Source organism: Carassius carassius, chromosome 42, assembly GCF_963082965.1.
Source record: "Carassius carassius chromosome 42, fCarCar2.1, whole genome shotgun sequence".
NCBI classification, from domain to species: Eukaryota; Metazoa; Chordata; class Actinopteri; order Cypriniformes; family Cyprinidae; genus Carassius; species Carassius carassius.
In genome coordinates this window covers 24,403,163-24,423,771 of record NC_081796.1, presented here as the reverse complement: position 1 = coordinate 24,423,771, position 20,609 = coordinate 24,403,163, and the positions used below count along the sequence as shown (strand labels likewise).

Sequence of the window (20,609 nt, the reverse complement as noted above, 5' to 3'; positions counted from 1 at the left end):
TATATATATATATATATATATATAGTGATTTATTTTGCAGTATTTATTTATTATAGTGATTTATTTTATATATAAAAATAAAATTAAAATATTTGAATAACGGGATCTCCGAAAACAAAGCCTTCGTTATTATTACTTAATTTTTCTTCTATGTTCTGGAAACATAGAACAGTAAAAAAAAAAAAAAAATTATTAGAGATTATTTTACATTATTCAAAATATTCATGTCATGATAGAAAGCAATCATTTTATGAACATAATTATCATCATAATATATTTTTGCATATTTCATTATTATATTTTTATTCCTGTCGTTGTTGAGTATTCTAAAGTTATTAACAATTTCATTTGCGGTTGATTGCTGTGCAATAATAAATAATAAAATACAATGGCAAAATAAATTCGTGTTAAAAATATTTTATTTTGTAATCATAAAATAATAGTAACTCTAAATAATATTATAAGTGATAAAATAATGGTACATTTCATTTGTTGTTGCATTTAGAACTGATTTCATTGTGGCTTTTATTGGCTAAAAAAGTGCTGCGTGTCGCGGTGGGCGTGGTCTACAGAATAGAGGAAGTACAGATGAGATCAGAACATTAATAAAAAAAGAGTATTAGAGGAGCTGTGAGACCATAGTTACTGAAGTATCCAATCCAATGAATGTTGCTCGAGTGATTCTTGTTCTAGTCTTCTGCACCTTTTTCACATTATCTTACTTCACAAATAAGGTAAACTGACTTTACTTTACTTTTGACAGCATCAGTGTGTGTTTGTCCTGATGTTTTTGCTCTGCATTTACAATAATGCGTTTTCCAAAATGCATTTTGTGGTTTAGCTGTGGGTCCTAGATTGTTAAATGGTAGTAATCCAGAATACACAAAATGTAGAATTGCTTTTTGCTTTACAGTATGTCCTGTCTATCTTAAAGTTTACATTTCCAACCATTTTTCAGGGGTAAGTATTCACCACTCGGTTATATTTAAAGTTCAGTTCCTCATTTAAATGACATTATTTATGCTTATCAATAATTGACTTTCTTCAGTTGGCAGACCTCCGCTGGGACTCTATTGCTACTGGTTACATGGAAACTGGGCTGGGTTGAAATCAATGGCTTTTCCAGGTAACTAAATATGCATTTATATAAAACATTGATTAGTGTTTGTGGATTATGTTTTATTGTAATTTGTTTATTAATAATTGTACTCCTGCTGTGTTTGTTATTTAGATCTGCAGCTTTTTCCCAGCTTCCTGGGTGCTTCTTGTTCATTGGTAATATTTATGCGGGGTCCAAAGCACTGTCACTTTTGGTAAGTAAAATTGTAGGGAAGTTTGAACTATTGGGCTGATCAGGAGATTGTGCTCGCCCCAGGGTGTCAGTAAAACATGGCACAGGATTCAGAACATTCTGACTTTACTGTAGTAAACGTGTGTGTGGTCTGAAATAAACAAATAAATAACATATTACAATAATATAATGACAACATATATACTGTACAGGATATTCACATCTAATACAATTCTTATTTAACTGCAATACTTAAATTGCCCTCAGCAATTGGCCCATTCAGCATGTATAACAGTAATTAGCAAATTCTCTGTGTCTGTTATAAAGTGATGAGTAATCATCGTATATGAACAGGATTACGGAGAATATGATAAATTCAACATCTAAACACTTATTACCTGAATTTTGATGCATCAAAGCAATGATACATAAGGAATGAAGTAAATAAATAACTTTATATGCATAATCTGTTATATTTAACTACGTCAGCGTGAGTTCAGAACTCTGAGGAGACAGACATCTCGCTAATTTCTTTCAAATAAAGCCATAACAGGGCAGGATAACTATATTAAGTATCACAAAGAAGTATATAGACTTACATCTTTGCATAAACGCACACAAAGTAGGCAAACTCCAAAGATTAATATCAGGAACATGCGTTCATTCTCTTCACTCCGCTTGCTGAGGTCGGGAAGTTTCTAGCTCACCACCTATCATCCTTTTCCAATGTCATCCATAAACTGGACTCTGATTGGTTAGACCTCCTTAACAAAAATAAATGCTGAAATTTGAACTTCAGTGTCTTTCCTAAGTTGGGACTGAATATGCAACCTTTGTGTGTGCTTATGTTGAAATGTGACCCTGGAGCACAAAAGCAGTCTTAAGTCTCTGGGGTATATTTATAGCAATATATATATAAAAAAAAAAAACATTATATGGGTCAAATTATTGATTCTTCTTTTATGCCAAAAATCATTAGGATATTAAGTAAAGATCAGAAATGGAAAATCAGAGCAATGAGTAATTTTTTATGTTTGTTCAAAAATCAGACTCGGACGCAACAACCCAAGAGTGTAGAATTGAAAATTAAACTGAGAAACAATTATCCATTTGTGAATTATTCCAAAGAAATGGAAAAATGAAAGTTTGAAGACAGTTTTTCATGTTGTTAATTTTGATGGTGCAAAATAAATTGAACAAAGCACTGCAAAGCGTTACACGGACCAGATCATGTTCCATGAAGGTATTTAGAATATACTGTAAATATATCAAAACTTAATTTTTGATTAGTAATATGCATTGCTAAGAATCCATTTGGACAACTTTAAAGGCGATTTTATCAGTATTTACTTTTTTTTTCACCCTCAGATTCCAGATTTTCAAATAGTTGTATCTCTGGCAAATATTGTCCGATCTTAATAAACCATGCATCAATGGAAAGCTTATTTATTCAGCTTTAAAATTGACACTTAAGACTGGTTTTGTGGTCCAGGGTCACAAATATGTTTGTCTTTGCTCTTTTTTTAGCCCATTCCTTTTTTCTTCGTGTTTCAAAATGTCTCAGAAGTCTTAGCTTTTCTCATCAGAACAGCAACTCACAGAGAGGTAAGTCGGATTGCAGTTGCTATTTTGTGGGAACAAACTAAAATCAATTTTGTGCATGTTTACCCCCCCCCCCCCCTTTCTATTTGTATTTAGTAGGACTAGAAATCATAAAACAGCTCATTTCCATAGTACCCTCATAGTGTTTCAGACATCATAATCATATCTCAATGCCAGTCATGCTACCATTCAAATTTTCTGTATATTTGCTTTATTTAGAAACCACCATGGATGAAATTAATAAGGTATGTTAAGTTTCTTTCAGCCAGGAAGCACAAAATGACTTGAAAAGAGCTTGATTATGCTCTTAAATTAATACCAACACTGTAAAATAATTGTTTTCCCCTTGTTTTCCAGTAAAAATATCTAAACATTTATAAATCAAGATACAGTTACTTGAGGAGTAATAAGTATTGGAGTAATAAATATAGTTGCCTGGAAAAAAAATATCAAAATGAAGTGACTTAAAACAGGGATGGGGGAAAGTCTGACAAGATTGCGTTAGAAAAATAAATGTTTTTCCTTTAAATTAATAATTTTTTCTTATCCAACTGGCCAATATACAGAGGTGGAAAGAGTACAAAAATATTCTACTCAAGTAAAAGTACCATTACATTAATGAAATTTTACTTAAGTACAAGTAAAAGTACCAGTCTAAAAAATCAACTCAAGTAAAAGTAAAAAGTAGCTCATTTAAAATTTACTCAGAGTAAAAATTACTTAGTTACATTTTAACAGTGGGAGGGAGTCATAAATGGGACAGGCCAAGGGTGTCAAACTCAGTTCCTGGAGGGCCACAGTCCTGCACAGTTTAGATATAACCCTAATTAAACACACCTGATCCAGCTAATCTAATCATTTAGGTTTATTTGAAAACTACATGATATGCGTGCTGGAGCAGGGTTAGAACTAAACTCTGCAGGGCTGCGGGCCTCCAGGAACTGAGTTTGACACCCCTGGGATAGGCCTATTAATCTCAAACTAGTTGTTTTTAATTAAAGGAATCAGTTATTTAGAATAATAAAACATTTGGGCTGTTACCAGGCAAATCAGTATCAACAAACTCATCTTTTCAATACAGAGGAAATGCAAAAGCTTCATCGGACGTGGCATTTAGATGTATTTACACACTGTTTAGTGCAGGACAAGAATGCATTTAACCTGCAGTTACAAATGCATGAATAATGTTTTGATATGCCAGACATAAAATGTTGAATGCTCATTTGAAATTATAAAAACTTAATTATAAAAAAAAAAAAAATCAAAAGTATATATAATATATATATATATAATATATATATATATATATATATCAGTGGCGGCTGCTGGTCTTTCAAAGAGGGGAAGCTCATTTTCGGCCTACATTATAACCCTCTGATGGTCTTCATTTGTAGTGACACTCGGGGTCTTTTTGACCCCAGACAATAACATTTCATTTTGTAATAGTAAAATATTTAAATTTTTTACAAATATAATTTTACTCTGTTCATTTATGTTTTTACTAAACTTTGTACAGTTTTTGGAGGATTTAAATCTTTTACATTTCTATAAATAAATAGATATTTATTTAAATAGGCTTTTTTTTTACAAAAAAAGAAAAAAGCTTTTCAGGTAAAATTCACTTCATAAAAGACCCAGATTTCTAACTTTCATACATGGGGATACCATGGATAATTTTATAAGGTTTAATGTAAGATTTTTGCCCATTTTTGGGGAAATTCAGTTTAAAAATTGTAATAAATCACTTTAACCACTAGATGGCTATAGTGTGTGTGTGTGTGTGTGTGTGTGTGTGTGTGTGTGTGTGTGTGTGTGTGCGCGCGCGCGCACATTTTCAATCTGTCTTAGTTACCAATTCAATTTTGTGGTGGTTCTGCATTTTACAAATATCAAGAAATATTGCCGAAGTTTGTCTTTCGAATACACTTGAGAAATCCGCGATCATGGGACTGAGCGTGAAACAGCTTCACCGACTTCTTATGGTGCAGACCGCTGTCAGTCAAAAGGAGATCGACAGATCCTCCAATCATCACGCGGAAGCCCAGTCTTCATTCACCTCCAGAGACGCTGAGCGTCCGTGGGCGGGACATAATCGCAGCATTTATCCAATGACCGTCTAGCTTCGGAGCACTGAAAAAAACTGTTCAAAGCAGCCCCATTGAAGTCGCTCGGCTTCTTCAGGGAAATGCACTGTGACGCTACGGGAATGTATGAGAAGAAAATCGAGTCAGCCGACATGTAGCTGATTAACACAATACATAATACACAATAGTACATATTTGACCGTTGTTTTTTTTTTTTTTTTACATTACGTGGGGTTGATGTCTTGTCGAGATTTTATAAACTGCTAGTTTGGTCTCCCTAGGCAAGCACAGCATACACAGCATAATAGAGTATAAATATGGGCAGGGGTTCACTTCATTTCCTTCAAGTTCAACTTCAGAATATGACGGGGTTTCGTTTTCAGCGGTGTCTGCACCACTAACGCCTGTTTTGTCCGTCTGCATCTTTCTTGTGATTTTAGCGCCAGTTTGCCCTCCTGCCCATTATTTACTGACATAGCTTCCAGGGAGCGATTTTTTTTTTTTACTCAGTAATTAATGTGTTTTAAAATGTAGCGAAGTACAATACTTCAAACTAAATATACTTAAGTAAAAGTAAAATTACAGATTTAAAAAAATACTTAAAAAAGTAGAAGTACACAAAAAAGCTACTCAATTACAGTAACGCGAGTAAATGTAATTCGTTACTTTCCACCTCTGCCAATATATTTTCTTGTTTTAAGCGTAAACTCACTTCATTTTGATATTTTTTTTCAGAAAACCAAACTTAATAACTTAACTTAAGTAATTTAGTTTTGTACTAGAAAGCAAGACAGAAATACTGCAGAAGAATCTTTATTTTGTTGTTGTTGATGATTTTCTTTATAGTGTGTGTATGTTGTTGGGATCTGTCAGCAGCCTTATGCTATACAATCCACGGGTAAGTTCACTCTCACTATGATTTTCTGTGAGTTATTAATATCTCTGTTTCCTGTTACAGTAAAAATCTCCATTTCATATGTCCTCTTTATGGTTCTATATGTCTCACCTCTCAGTTTGGTCCCAGTGGCTACACATGGGCATCCATCCATCTGTTCTGTGTTGGTGAGTGTGAATTTATTTGTTGTGAGTAGGGATCTGAAACCTACAGAGATGTACTTAAGATTTGGTCACATGAACCTGCGTGAGATTTCAATCTCATCTCGTTTCTAATTTAGGTGCATACAAAGTATTCCAGAAGAACACAAAGACAATCCTTCTGAGGTGGTTTCATGTTTTATTTACATTAATATTAGACAGTAATATTTTTTAATGTTGTCTCTTATGTTCACCAAGGCTGCTTTTATTTGATCAAAAATACAGTAAAATTCAGCAAAATTGTGAAATATTATTACAATTTCAAATAACTGTTTTCTATTTTAATATATTGTAAAATATAATATATTTATGTGATGCAAAGCTGGAATTCACACGATCCTTTGGAAATCATTCTAATGGGCTGATTTGCTTTTCAAGAAACTATTCTTATTATTAGCAGTGTTGAGTTCTGTGGAAACTGTGACATTGTTAAACGTAATATTATAAAAGTCTTTAATGTCACTTCTGATCTATTTAATGCATTCTAACTGAATAGAATTATACATTTCTTAAAAAAAAAAAAAAAAAACTTCCTGACCCTAAACTTTTAGAGTGGTTGTGTATGTTGTATATTGTTATTTCTTTTAGAGTAGATGCATAACAAGTTTCATTTTTAATGTGCAATGTTATAGTGATCTTGAAGAGCAGTTCATCAATTACCTGACCAGGTAAATGGACAAATATGAAAATTAAAATCATCCTTTATATGCAACCGCAGATTTTGACTTGTATGGATTTTCAACCTCATCTAATTTTATACTACTTTTTTAGTGCATTGTTACTTGCCTCTCTTGCACACTCGACAGGTAATAAAATGCTTTTTATATTATTATATTATTTTTCTCTACAGCTCTATCATTTTCTGACACGATTCATGTGTACTTCTTGGTGTTTTGTCTTTCAGGTGATCTGTCCGGTGCCTTAGATTTCCCTCTCCTGACTTCATTCAGGTTCTATACTGGCTGCTTGGGGAGGTGAGACAAACATTCTATGGGAACATTCTAATGCATAAAAGTTAGCATGATTTGTTGGATATTTACAATAAGGATTTAAATTGCAAAAATTCAAGAATGATTGATGCATTGCCATTTTGTTGAAAGAAATTGATTGTGTGTGCAAATCTTAAGCTCATTAGATATAAATTTCATTTCGTAGTGCTATATTCAGCTTTTGTCTAATGTTGGCAACCGTGAAATTGAAGGGCAGTCTGTCTCAGGAGCACTGTGGCATATGGTTCTTCTTGGCTAAGGTAAGACAGATTTTGAACCACAGTTATCATTTGTTGAGTGTCTCTATTTATTTGTGTCCTGTCAGTTCTGTTCGAGCTATAGGCTGGTTTCACATCACATGCATTGCAGCACAAAAATGTAAACGTAAATGTTGCAATGGTTTTCTTTTCTCCTTGCATGCAGATACTGGCATCAGGTCTTTCCCTGTTACTTTCCATATTCCATGCTGTGCTCAGCCCCGTCACTCTGTGCTGGTGAGTTCAGAACAGTTTTATGTTCAGATATTGAGTTTCAGCTATCTATTTACTTGCAGTATGAGGTGAAATAATGAAATGAATTTAATATTGTTTTTGTTTCTCTCTTTAGCATTATCCTGAACTATGCTGGGGAGGCCTTGTTTTTGTATTCAGACAGATTCCAATAAGTTTGTTGAAGAATTTGTCCAGTGCCTTTGAAGATTTTCCTCTCAAACTCTGTATAGGGGCTTCAGAAATTGACCAAAGACAATTGCCTCAATGAGATTGTGTGCGCTTATTTTGAGTTGCATATGGAAGCTTGTTTCTGCCACAAGATAAATAAATAAATAAATAAAACTCTTTTTATATAATTTCACATTTCTGATTCTTTTCTTGCAGTTTTGAGTTTATATTTCACAACTCTGTTAAAACAAATTTAATCTTAACTTGCAATTTCAAGTTATAAATGTGCAATTTTGATAAGAAAATACTGATTTGTGAGATAAAAAGTCACATTTACCTTATTATTCTGTGGTAAAAAATAAAATTCAAACTCAGAATTGAGAGAAAGTCAGAAAATCTCGCTGGTTTCTGACTTTTGTTTTCGCAATTGCAAGAAAAAGTCATACTGTAATTGTGAGATATAATCTCTGCAAGAAAAAAGTTAATTGTGAGATGAAAAGTCGCAGTTACCTTTTTATTTACTTGTTATTCCATGGTGGAAACATGCTTCCATAGTTAAATGTAAAACCAGAAATAGCAGGACAAAAAGCAGGTGTTTACCATTTACCATATTTCTTTTAGTCCTACATTTAATATGGCCTGTTTATTGTAGTCACTTGATTTAGATTTTCTGTTTTGCACTTATAATGCATTTTCACCAGCAACATTTGTAATTGCTGTAAGTGTTTGACCTTTTGCACATCATTGTCCTGCAGTGTTTACTTTTGAGAGTCCTAGATCATATCCTGAATACTGTCACAACATACATCAGTACTCTGTATGAGAGTCAGGAAGAAACCATTGGTACATGAGCCCTCTTTAACTCTCAAGTAGGATTGAAAAAATATTTTTACATAATGGCAGTCCCCATACACATGTTAGTGTTATTTATAAAAGCTGTTTGTTGCCCATATTTAACATTATTCATAATTAATGCAGGTTTGTTGACGGTTATAATATTTTTTAAGGGAACATTTACTGTATTTTGAAGCAACATTTAAGATATTGTATTTCTAAAGCTTCTATTATGAAACTGACCCAAGTATTAAATTATGAAAAACGTTTCTTTGAATCAGTTTTTGCAATACTAAATAAAAGATTTCCATTGACCATCTTTCGTTTTTCTCTTTTTTTCTGTTTAAAAATAAAATTAAATCATAAAACACTGAAGCAGTATAATATATTTTTATATAGCTAATTTATAATATATCTGTGTGTGTGTGTAGCTTACCAAAACAAAAAGTGCATCTAAATACTGAGCAGCAGTAGGATATGTTTTGAGGATCTGGTCTTGTTTTAGATGGTCTGAAAGGCATCAGACTATTGTCTGAAAAAAATTTCTCAATAGGACATCTCTAGGGTAAAAAATGCTAAAGAATTTAAATAGTTTCAAATGCTGCACTTTCTCCATACAAAAAGGGAGTTTTTGAGGAAAATATAGGATTTGTAAAAAATTTGATTACAATGATGCCGTTTTTGCTCCATAAACATCATTAGTATATTTTTTGAGGCAGGTGTAAATAACTGTAATAACACTGTGAACAAAAATCCATTATAAAGTCGCGAGGAGAAGTTGAAACATGAAAAATTGACTTGAAACTGAACTGAAAATCAATGGGTCCCTATGTATCTCTGCTGGATATATTGGGTCATTGCACTTTTTTTCTTTAACTGTAATTCCAATTTATGGCGTAGTTAAGGATTCTGGGAATAAAGCTGCGGCCAATCAGAAGAGCGTTACTGACATCTAGTGGCCAATAACTGTACATGAGAATCTATTATATTATATTATATTATATTATATTATATTATATTATATTATATTATATTATATTATATTATATTGTATCATATTATATTATATTATGTACATTTACATTCAACTGGATAGAGTAACTCTAAAAGGTAGTAAAAGAATTGTACTATATATGTAAAATATCAAATATGAATTATTTTTTCTTTATTATTATTGAAATGATTAATTGTTGTTTATTAATATTTAAAATATTATAATTTATATATTAATAATTAATCTTTTATAAAAATAAAATATATTATATCGTTAGAAAGATAGTGCATACATTATATCACACGCATATTTACATAAAACATTTGTAATAGTATATATAAGTAAAATAATATTTAAATACACTATATATCTACGTTAAAACATAATAATAATTTAACACAATATACATATTTTTATATCGTCAACACAACACATTAAAGAGCAATAAGAATTTTTTACTTTGTAAGTAAATAGTGAAATTCTATTTCTATCTATCCTCTAGTCCAGTAGGCGTCGTTTATTCGTAAGGAAACACAACAGATTCGCCGAAGAAGACTCATCACCGGAAGTGAGGCTAAACTTTGCTCCACACAGCGGAAAACAGCTGTTGTTTAGAAACAGGGAAACATAGGTAAGTTCAGCGCTGCACTTTATTACTGCTGTTTCTTTTTCTACTTGTAATAACAGTTATATGAAAGCCGTACTTACTTATTTGTAATATATAATCGACATTAGTGACCGTCGCTGCTTTATAAGGAGGCAGCTAACGGAGTTAGCCTGCTCTGCTAACTTTCTTCTCGACGTCAGACTTTAATGTAACACTTTTATATCATTTTTGAATTGTTATACACTGGAATTGAGAATAAATGGCTCATTTTCACTTCATACTTGTCATCTTTGCAGAAGCAGATACTCTGAGCTGTTGACATGTCGATGTGTGTTAAAAAAATTACGATTGTATTATTTATGTTGCGTTATTTTTATACATAGTGTGAAGGAGCGTGTATTTTAAGTTAAATCTCAGTGACCTGTCACTTTAGAAATCCATTCTGATGGATGACAACTGCTTATCTTCTGTTTACTATTATATAAATAGTTTTTATTCCTTTCTGTATGACTTTTATATTTAATTTTAATATTTACTCTTATATAAATGTTACACTAATGTTTGTTTTAAAGCAAACACCTTCTTACATACTTAATAACATGTTAAATCACACAGAAATTATTGGTTCTGCACTTGCTCTGTAGGATGCCTGGGCAGAAAAGAAAGATGTCTTCTTCTGAACCTAAAGTTAAGAAATCAAAGATGGATCCGAGTCTCAAGGAGTCCGATACATCTCAGATGCCCAAGAAGTCTTTGAGAGGAAGACCTCCAAAAAACAAAGCGTTGGAAAAGCAGAAACATCAAGCACAGCCGGCGGAGGAAAATGGAAAACCTGTTCGACGGTCGTCTCGCTTGAAAGTGCCACAAAAGAAGGGCTTAAGAGGAAGACGGCGGAAAGATGAGGGGGCGCCGAAAGCTTCTGGAGATAAACAGTCTCAAAATATGTCTGTCCTGAAAAAAGGAAACAAGAAGTATGTTTCAAGAGTAAAGAAAGAAAAGTCATCCATCTCCGAAACGATCAAAACAGTCGCAGCCTTGTTTCCTGTGCAAATAGAGCACAATTACGGGCGATTGCTTGACATTCAAAGTGAGGAGATCACGTTACCCAAACCTGACAAAATCCATGTGGCCAACATAAGCGATCTGCAGTCGCTTCACGAACCGCGACTGAGAAAAATAGAAGAGCATAAGGAGATTCCAACAGACCCTATTGAGAAAATCACAGTGAGTGTGGATGCAAAAGTGGATGTGATGAGTAAATCTCCTCCACCTCTAGAGGCGCTTTTCAAAGTCATCCAAGAAACTAGCATCACGAAACACTCATTCGCTGGTAAAGACATTTCTGATATGGATGAGTTAGAAGTCGTGAACACGTGTTCCCTGCAGGACAGTGTACAAAGTACCGAAGTTGCGAAAGTTTTCCTGGATTCAGAAGCATTTCTGGATGACGATATTGAGATTGAACATTGTGTGGTGGAGATCGAAACCTTTGAGGATTTGGAGCAATCAGAGGATGAAACAGAGAAAAAACAAACAGGTGATGCTGTGACGTGTAAGGAGGTCACTTCTTCACCCACTTTGCTTCAGGACACTGCGGCGGATTCCACGCAAGGGCTTCCTAAAAAGCAGGAGATGAACCCACAGGCTCGAACAAAGGCACGTCTAGCGGCTTTGGCCGAAGAAAGGGCAGCTGCCGCCAAGAAACCTCCACCTCGTCAGCTCAACCTCCTCGCTCTCTGTGAGGAAATCGCAGATGATATTGCATCGGATGCTCCGGCGGCTTCAGATGAGAAAAATACTGAGGAACAAAAGGAGGCGAGTGAATCTATGGAGGTTTGCAAAATTGAAAAAGAGGTGTGTGAAAACGCCACTCCCTCCGACGTGACCCCTAGTGACATGATTGACGATCGCACACCTGAGGATGGTATGCCCAAGAAACGTTTTTTCCTCAGCCAGGTGTCTTTGCCGCTCAAGACCCAGGAGAAGAAGAAGCTCTCCCGCTTTCAGAGGATCAGGCAGGTGGAGCTTCAGCGGGATAAGTTGACTTGGACCCGTGTTAAGAAGCTAAAGTCGGATCAAGCGAGTCAGGCTGGTTCTCTGAAGGAGACGGACGCTCCATCCGTCTCGCCCAGCCTGGCCACCACCCTTGCACAGGTTCCTGTGCCGGAAAGTGTGCCCAAAGTGGCCTCGAATGAACCCAGACGAGCACTTCCGGCTCAGGCGCCACCCATGCCTAATGGAATCACCAGCTCCAAACCCAAACCAGAGGTAGAGTATAAAGCCTACACTCCCAGACGCAAGTATTCACCTGATGACTTTGAGCTCGATGGTCTTGAAGAGGAGAAGAACAAACCAGGAGCAACCAAAAATGAGGTCAAACACATGCACACACACTGTTCACATTTTTGTTTTTACAGATTTTAATGCAATTATTAAAAAAAAAATACAAATCAATAAAATAGGTATTATAATGCAGTCAATTATGACGCTTTAAAAATACTTTTAAAATACCTTACATTACACAAAATATGAAAATATTTCAAGTCAGTAAGACTTGGATTTAGCAGGGATGCATTCACTAATAAATATATTTATTTCAAATAAATGCTTTTCTTTATATTCATCAGAAAATCCTGAAAAAAATGTATATCTGTTTCCACAAAAATATTAAGCATTACTACTGTTCCAAGTTGATATTAATAAGCAACATTTCTTGAGCAGCAAATCAGCATATTAGAATGATTTCTGAAGATCATGTGACACTGAAGACTGGAGGAATGATGCTGAAAATTCAGCTTTGCATTACAGGAATAAATGACATTTTAAATATAAAACAATTATTTTAAATTGTTAAAAGATTTCACAATATTTACTGTATTTTTCATTAAATAAATGAGGCCTTGGTGAGCATAAAATCATACACAACTGTAAACTTTTGAATGGTAGAGTAATTTGTAAAGAAGTGATTACAACAGTGACTTATCCCTGAATATTAAACTTCAGCAAATAATTTGCTCAGCATAATTTTTGAGCTTGTGGAGGAAGGATGTATGACCCCCCCCCCCCCCCCTTTATTCAGACCACTTTATAAAAATGTCTCTATAACAGTCCATACATAATACATAACAGTCCAACCATAAATGTGTCATGCTCACAGGTCAAACCAGAGCAGTCCTCTTCATCAGCTAATGTGCAGCCCAAACCTGCAGTGGAGAGGAAGCCATGCATTCCCACTTCTACAGGTAAGGATCTGATGATCAATATCTTATCATACCTTGATAATGAATGTGTTACAGCATTAAACATATTAAACAAATTCTCTTTGACATTGTGTAATAATACATATATTTTTAAAAAATGCAAACTAAATTTTTTATAACTACTTTGTGGTGCATGTGTTCACAGATAATAAACCAAAACCCTCTCCTCAGCAAGAACCTGCCCAAAAGACGCAAACAGAAAACAGCAACAGGTAATTCAGAGGACTTTCATTTAAGATTTTGAAAAGTAAAAACTTGGATTTCAGCTTTCAAGGTCTGTGAATTTTTTTTTTATCAGTTTAATATGCAACTGAAAGTAAGATTACAGTATTTAGTTTTTTTTGCCTAAAATAAATGATGTGGATCTGCGTATTAGAGCGTTACTCTTTTTGTTTTTTTCGGCAACAGTGACAGTGACACAACCAATGCCATGAGTTTGAGGTGCTATTACTTTGTTCTGGACAAATTTTTGAGAAATTCATTATTTGTTGATGCTGAAGCAGAAATGACACTGCAGCTTTTATTGTGTTGTTGAAATGAAATTCTCAAAAAACTTAATGTCATTAGAGTGCAGTCTGTTCTATGTGTCTTTTCTCTAGTCTAGAAAAGCTGTTTAACATCGGAGTTAAAGCCTTTCTGTTGTCATTTCATGAAAATTTTTAGTGTTGAACCTGAAGCAGAACAGAAGAAAGAGGTCACGACCAGCCCCAAACCTACTAGTACGGCAGCACAGTCCGGCAATGCAAGTCATTTATATCCTAACAAACTTTATTAATCAATCTTAATTTCCTTGTATTTCTTTCTTTTTAGTTTATTAACTTACAGACTTTGTGTTCAATTTATGAATACTGTGTTACAACTATGAGATTGTTTTGGAATAAACAGTTAATCCTAGAAAAGAATACAACATGCCCATCATTATTTAACATCAGACCATTGGATCTCATTAGCATTTAGTGAAGGCTGTTTATTGTGCTCTACAGGATGCTGGTCAGAAAGCGTTTGGTGCGGTGACGTGTAACGTGTGTGGGATGCTGTACTCTCCTACCAGCCCAGAGGACGAATCCCAACACCTCCTCTTCCACAACCAGTTCATCAGCGCTGTCAGATACGTGGTGAGTCAAACTGTTTGCATCTTATTATTTATGCACTTATTATTATGTGATTCAAAGTTACTTAGCATTCCATAAAGACAGTCAGAAAATATAAAAAATATTAAATGTTAATGTAGAATTAAAAATCACATATATATAATTTTTTTAATTCTTAATATAAAATATGATTAATATTTTTAAAGGTACATATTAGTGCTGTCAAATTAAAACAATTAACCAATTAATCTCACATTTTTCTGTAATTAATCAAGTAATTGCACTTAACATTAGAGTTTCTTATCATAAATATATTTTCACAGTGACTTCAAATGAATGCAGAAACAATATTAGGCATTATATTTTGATTACTTGTTAAATGGCATCTTTTTACTGGTTTCTGGGATAAAATTTGTAAATTTATCCATTCAACATTACAGTAAAGTAAGTTGTGTACAAAACATAACTTTTACAAAAATGATAACCATTACAACAAATGACACATTTAGCGGTGCCTTTAATATAGTGTGTTGTATATGTGCCCCTGGACCACAAAACCAGTCATAAGGGTCAATTTCTCAAAATTGAGATTCATACATCATCTGAAAACCGAATAAATAAGCTTTCCATTGATGTATGGTTTTTAGGATTCGGACAATATTTGACTGAGATACAACTATTTGAATATCTACAATCTGAGGGTGCAAAAAAAAAAAATCAAAATTCTGAGAAAATCACCGTTAAACTTCTCCAAATTAATTCTTAGCAATGCATATTACTAATCAAAAATAAAGTTTTTATATATTTACGGTAGGAAATTTACAAAATATCTTCATGGAACATGATCTTTACTTGATATCCTAAAGATTTTTGGCATAAAAGAAAAATTGATAATTTTGACCCATACAGTGTGTTTTCGGCTATTGCTAAAAATATACCCCAGAGACTTAAGACTTAAGGTTTTGTGCTCCAGGGTCACATATAGTGTAATAATTGAGAGACACAATTATGCGTTGTTTAATTTCCTGTTTAGGATGGGGCTTACAGTTTCCAAATAACTACATACTCATGTCTCAAAATCTTTCTTGTAATATCTGGTCAAGGGCTGGAAGAAAGAGAGAATCCTGGGAGAGTATCCTGATGGCAAGATCATTCTTGTTCTCCCTGATGATCCTAAGTACGCACTGAAAAAGGTACTTGTTTCCAGATTAGAGGTCGACCGATATATTGGGCTGATATTTGTAATTTTTTAATATATCGGCATCGGCCGACATCCGTGTTTAGTAGCGCTGACTTAAAGTCAGGCACGTCGGCGGGCAGCCCCGTGTTATTAATGCAGTGGAAAGTGCTGCTGTCGCACGTGAAGGACCCAAAGCCAAAACTTTTGGAAGATTCAACAACAGTCCTGGAGGATAAAGGTAGTCAGAGAATTTCATTTTGTAAATGGGGTGGAGAAGTTGGCAGCTCTCACAAACACTGCAGCGTTACTCCGCCCCGCTCACAGACAGCACCATGCTCGGAGAGACAGCTGTCCTGGAGCTGCCCAGAACGGTGAATGACATTTGTTCGGAAGCATGGTTTGATGCAGACAAGAGCCAGGTTTCCATCCAACTCATTTGCATTTAGGGATGTCTATATTCGATAATTTCCATGATCGATCGTCGTTTAAATTAACGATCGATTAATAACCTTAATGCTGCAAAATGCTGCGTCTGCAGCGGTATTATTACTATGTGCAAATGCCACTTTGAAAAAAAGCTTTCTCACCCGAATTAAAGGAGTTTTAGTCTGAATAAAATGCTAGTAGCAAGACTGTTAAATGAATAGATGTGATTATGATCATTTGATAAAATGAAGATAGCGCCATACGTTTGAGATCATTTTACTTTGTTGACTGTTTCCCGCTAAATGCGCCTCTTTAAATGGTTTCGTGGTGCATGTTGTTGTATTTTAAAACGCAATTGCAATGTTTTCATATGACACTATAGTATTAAAAATAAAATTATCCCAAACGTAACTGTGGTGCTTGTGGCTGTGCTGCGCAGTCAGTGAACCGCTTTTTCACATCAAACATTTTATGCAAGTATTATGACCAATACTTTTTTTATTTGATCCTGTTCTGCAAAATGTTCGATTTTGAATTTTTTCGTTCCACTAGGCCTATTTGTTTAAAAAAAAATCCGGCATTTACAGTGCATCAGATCGAGTCAGTGCATGAGTGCTTGCATACGAGGATGAGCGAGCGCGGGTTTGGCTAGATGTATTTGTTAGAGTTGTGACGTTCGCGAACGAACCGATTCTTTTGAACGGCTCATAAACATGAACGATGGGAGCCGAGTCGTGGCTGGAGGGGAGCCGTTCTTTCTGTCGTTCTTTTATCCTATGCGTGTTTCACACAGATGCACACAAATGAGCTCCTCCGCGAGACAGAACAGTTGTAGGGGGAGGGGCGCACCCAGCGCAGGCCAACCCTTTATAGCGTGATGATATTAGTTATTAGTTGTGCACGCATCCTTCACGTCCTTCACATCCTGCGTGCCTCTGTCATTGGGTAGGAGCGTTGAAAAAAAGCTGTTTTGCACAGACATTTATTGCAGCCCACTTTGTTATTGTTCATTGACTTGAAGGGGCTGATGTTTGCAAAGTTTACAGTAGTAATTGTATGTAGACATTTCCATTTTATTTATTCTAACTTTAAATATTTTTTGTTTTCTATCAAAATGTTCTTGTGTGATAACAATGTTCTTGTGTGGAAGTGTTTGTAGTAAAAGCTGTTTTGCACATAAATTCATTGCAGCCGGCTTTCTTTTTGATGTTTATTCGTGAGTAGGTATTGTATGAATAACATAAGTCAACGTAGCTTTACACACACACACTTTGTACTAAAGGTAAATCCAAAATAGTGATGTCACTGTCTAAGCAGAGGGATTTGTGCAACCCTATGGAATATAGTCCACACATGACAAATGAGGTAATAATCAATATTTCAGAATAATTCAAACTCAGATATTGGTGTGTGATATCTGAGTTTTAATTATTTGACTACAAATCTCACCTTATCATTCTTCCCAGTGATTATTTCCAGGATAAACTGAGATGGCTCCAAGCTGGCTTCTTAAAACTGACTAAATATTTAAAAGAGCCAAAAGAGCCGTTCTTTTGAACGTCTCTTTGAAAGGAACGGATCGCGAAGACCCGGATCCCCTCAAAGAGCCATAAATCCCATCACGAGTATTTGTCGTCTCGTTCTTCACATATCCAAATGTTTCCATATTCGCAATGTATCAGAATGTTAAACTATAATATTTATATATAATTTTCTATGTAAACTAGACGGAAAAGATCACCCTCTTCACATGAGCAAAAACGAGTGGACTATTTAAACTGACCAGTGGAACCTTTTAAATGTTTGGTTGACTGTACTTTATTTTAAGAATGAACAGACTGTGATGTAAGTTTGAAATTAGAATGCACTTTAGATGTTCTGTGTCATTTATACCAAACACACATGTTGCTGGTTGCTAGTGTGTTTGCAGCACTACTATGTATTTTTTAGATATTTTATTTTTTATATTTTTCAGTTTAATTGATTTTTATTTATAAAATTGTATTTATTTTATTTAAATGTATATTTAAGTTTACAGTTATTACAGTTACATTTTTTATTTTAATACTGTGCAGTGCACAAAATTAAGATTCGAGAGATGATCAGTCAGATGAAAGTTTAGAAATGTTGTGCATCCACTTATTTTTAGAGTGACATTTTCGCATGCAAATGAAGGGGAAAACTTCAAGTTATCGGCCCTAAAAATTGGCAGCACATATCGGCCATCGGCTGACCCTGACCTCTAAACATCGGCATCGGCTATAGAAAAACCCATATCGGTCTATCTCTATTCCAGATTTCTAATAGCTTTCCTGATACAAATGATGTCTGTTTCTAATATTTGTCTGGTTTGATTTGAGGTTGAGGAGATCAGAGAAATGGTGGACAATGACTTGGGCTTCCAGCAAGTGGAAACCAAAGTCCCGTCACAGACCAAAACCTTCCTCTTCATCTCAAATGATAAGAAAGTCGCAGGCTGCCTTATCGCCGAGCACATTCAAGAGGTCAGCTGAGCATACAGGTGTTTAATAGCATGTTTATAGGTGTATATCTTGCATTTTATCTTCTTAAATTCATGACATATTTTAGAAACCAATAGGAGTACAGTACTCTAAGCTCATGTATTAAATCTTACATTATCTGAATCCATTTATCAGAATTCCATTGAATTTCTCTCTCAATTGGCACATGCTTATTCCAAATGCATTTTTTGACAACTGATTGAAGTCATTGTCAGGTGCTATGTCTTTGTGTAATGTTATTCTTAGTGTGTACATCTGATGGGTTTGTTTTGGCTGCTGTGTGCAGGGATACAGGGTTATAGAGGAGTCCGTGCTGGAGGGTTCAGAAGGAGAGAAGGTCATGTACGAGCGTCAGAGGGCCTGGTGCTGCTCGACTGTACCTGAGCCGGCACTCTGTGGCATCAGTCGCATTTGGGTGTTCAGCATGATGAGACGGAGAGGCATCGCCTCGCGCATGATCGAGTGCCTCAGGTGAAGAGTGACATTCTTTTATATGAGTAATTGGAAGCAGAAATATAATTTGATATGTAAATATTGGCAGTTATAATGCATTAAAACGTAACTACTTTCATACTGTCAAAGGTGTAAATGTACCATTTTAATACAAGTTAGGATTTCTTTAAATAAATAAATTATTTTATTCTGTAAGGATGCATTAAATGTATCAAAGGTGACAGTACAGACATTTATTATGTCAAACAATTTTATTTCAAATAAATGCTGTTCATTTGAACTTCCTATTCAGAAAAAAATCCTGAAAAAATGTATCACCGTTTCCAGAAAATGCTAAGCAGCACTAGTGTTTGCAGCAGTCCCAGCAATAAATTACTTTAAAAATATTTTAAAATAGAAAATGTTGAATCATTTAGATTGATAAAGCAATAGTTTTTAGTTTTTTTTTTTTTTAATTCTCCAATTTCTACAGATCTACAAATCTTTCTAAAGATTTCATGAAGTTAAAATGTTACACAAAATAATGCATAAATGTTTACTCCTCTTTTCCTCCAGGAATAATTTTATCTATGGGTCTCATCTAAGTAAAGACGAAATCGCCTTCTCCGATCCCACGCCTGACGGCAAACTCTTCGCAACACATTACTGTGGAACCTCGCAGTTTTTGGTCTACAACTTTGTAAGCGGCAATCGTTCAATCTGACAGGATGTGGATCTAGAGCTCAGTTTCAAAATATTGACATTTGAGAAGAGGACTGGACTTGGAAGACTTTATTTCACTGTACCAAACAGTGCAAAAATGAAGTGAGAGAACAGAAACCGACAAACCATAGGATGTTTTTAAAGGCTTTTTCTTGGTTTGAATTGGCAACGTTTGGCACAGGAGGTGTAGGCTGCCGAGCTAGAAACTGATATCTAACACTCACGGCCAGTTGACGTATTTTAATAAACCTGCACAGTAGCTTATTCCTGATGCATTGTTCAGTGAAAGACATCTAAACTGTTCTCTCAGGTTTAGGTTGCAGCCTATTTTAGGACTCACCGTTTAGTGGAAGCCATGTAGTCCAGTGCACAATTGCAGAATCAGTGTAAGTACTTCTTCCTAAAACATATAGGAAGACGTGTGAACTTTTCTACTGTAAGCAATGCCTCGGTCGTGAGGTGATGACTTTTGAATCTCAGGTTGAAAAACATCATATTCATTTTTCATCCAAATCTCCCTTTAACCCTTACTTCATGTCAGCTATTTTAAAGAGAGAGTATTTTGCTGATGCAGTGCGTTCCATGTGCATTTTAAAAATGGTTTACATGCTTTGCATTGACATTGATAGACAGCAGATGATTTCAAAGAAGTCACTGGTTTTGCACAACACTGTGCAGAATGAATTTGATTCATTTGTTTTTGTGTAATAATTCCGAAAGTTTGTCCGCTTATAGTATTCCATCTCATGGTAATATTTTTAGAATGATTTTATGTATGTATATGTATTTTCATTGAATTATATTAATTTACCCATGAAAA

At 34.7% G+C, this 20,609-nt stretch overlaps 2 protein-coding genes across 4 annotated transcripts; both read left to right on the top strand.

Moving 5' to 3' along the window:
• The first annotated feature begins 545 nt into the window (after window positions 1-545).
• LOC132124318 (transmembrane protein 241) lies at window positions 546-7,833 on the top strand. Of its 2 annotated transcripts, XM_059535302.1 has the most exons (15): window positions 547-734; window positions 914-960; window positions 1,049-1,126; window positions 1,232-1,313; window positions 2,819-2,896; window positions 3,113-3,138; window positions 5,824-5,875; window positions 5,991-6,039; window positions 6,153-6,198; window positions 6,705-6,740; window positions 6,844-6,878; window positions 6,977-7,046; window positions 7,228-7,321; window positions 7,485-7,555; window positions 7,668-7,833. In XM_059535302.1, the coding sequence occupies exons 1-15, from the start codon at window positions 663-665 to the stop codon at window positions 7,723-7,725; spliced, it is 894 nt and encodes a 297-aa protein (XP_059391285.1). In that variant the 5' UTR covers window positions 547-662; the 3' UTR covers window positions 7,726-7,833. The 2 variants fall into 2 exon arrangements, with proteins under 2 accessions (XP_059391284.1, XP_059391285.1); XM_059535301.1 differs by lacking the exon at window positions 5,824-5,875 and having other exon boundaries at window positions 546-734; window positions 5,936-6,039.
• A 2,224-nt stretch (window positions 7,834-10,057) lies between these two features.
• LOC132124294 (N-acetyltransferase ESCO1-like) lies at window positions 10,058-20,609 on the top strand. Of its 2 annotated transcripts, XM_059535252.1 has the most exons (10): window positions 10,058-10,179; window positions 10,800-12,528; window positions 13,313-13,397; window positions 13,561-13,627; window positions 14,079-14,157; window positions 14,399-14,530; window positions 15,610-15,699; window positions 18,473-18,616; window positions 18,921-19,105; window positions 19,643-20,609. In XM_059535252.1, the coding sequence occupies exons 2-10, from the start codon at window positions 10,801-10,803 to the stop codon at window positions 19,788-19,790; spliced, it is 2,658 nt and encodes an 885-aa protein (XP_059391235.1). In that variant the 5' UTR covers window positions 10,058-10,179; window position 10,800; the 3' UTR covers window positions 19,791-20,609. The 2 variants fall into 2 exon arrangements, with proteins under 2 accessions (XP_059391235.1, XP_059391236.1); XM_059535253.1 differs by lacking the exon at window positions 19,643-20,609 and having other exon boundaries at window positions 18,473-18,633; window positions 18,921-19,049.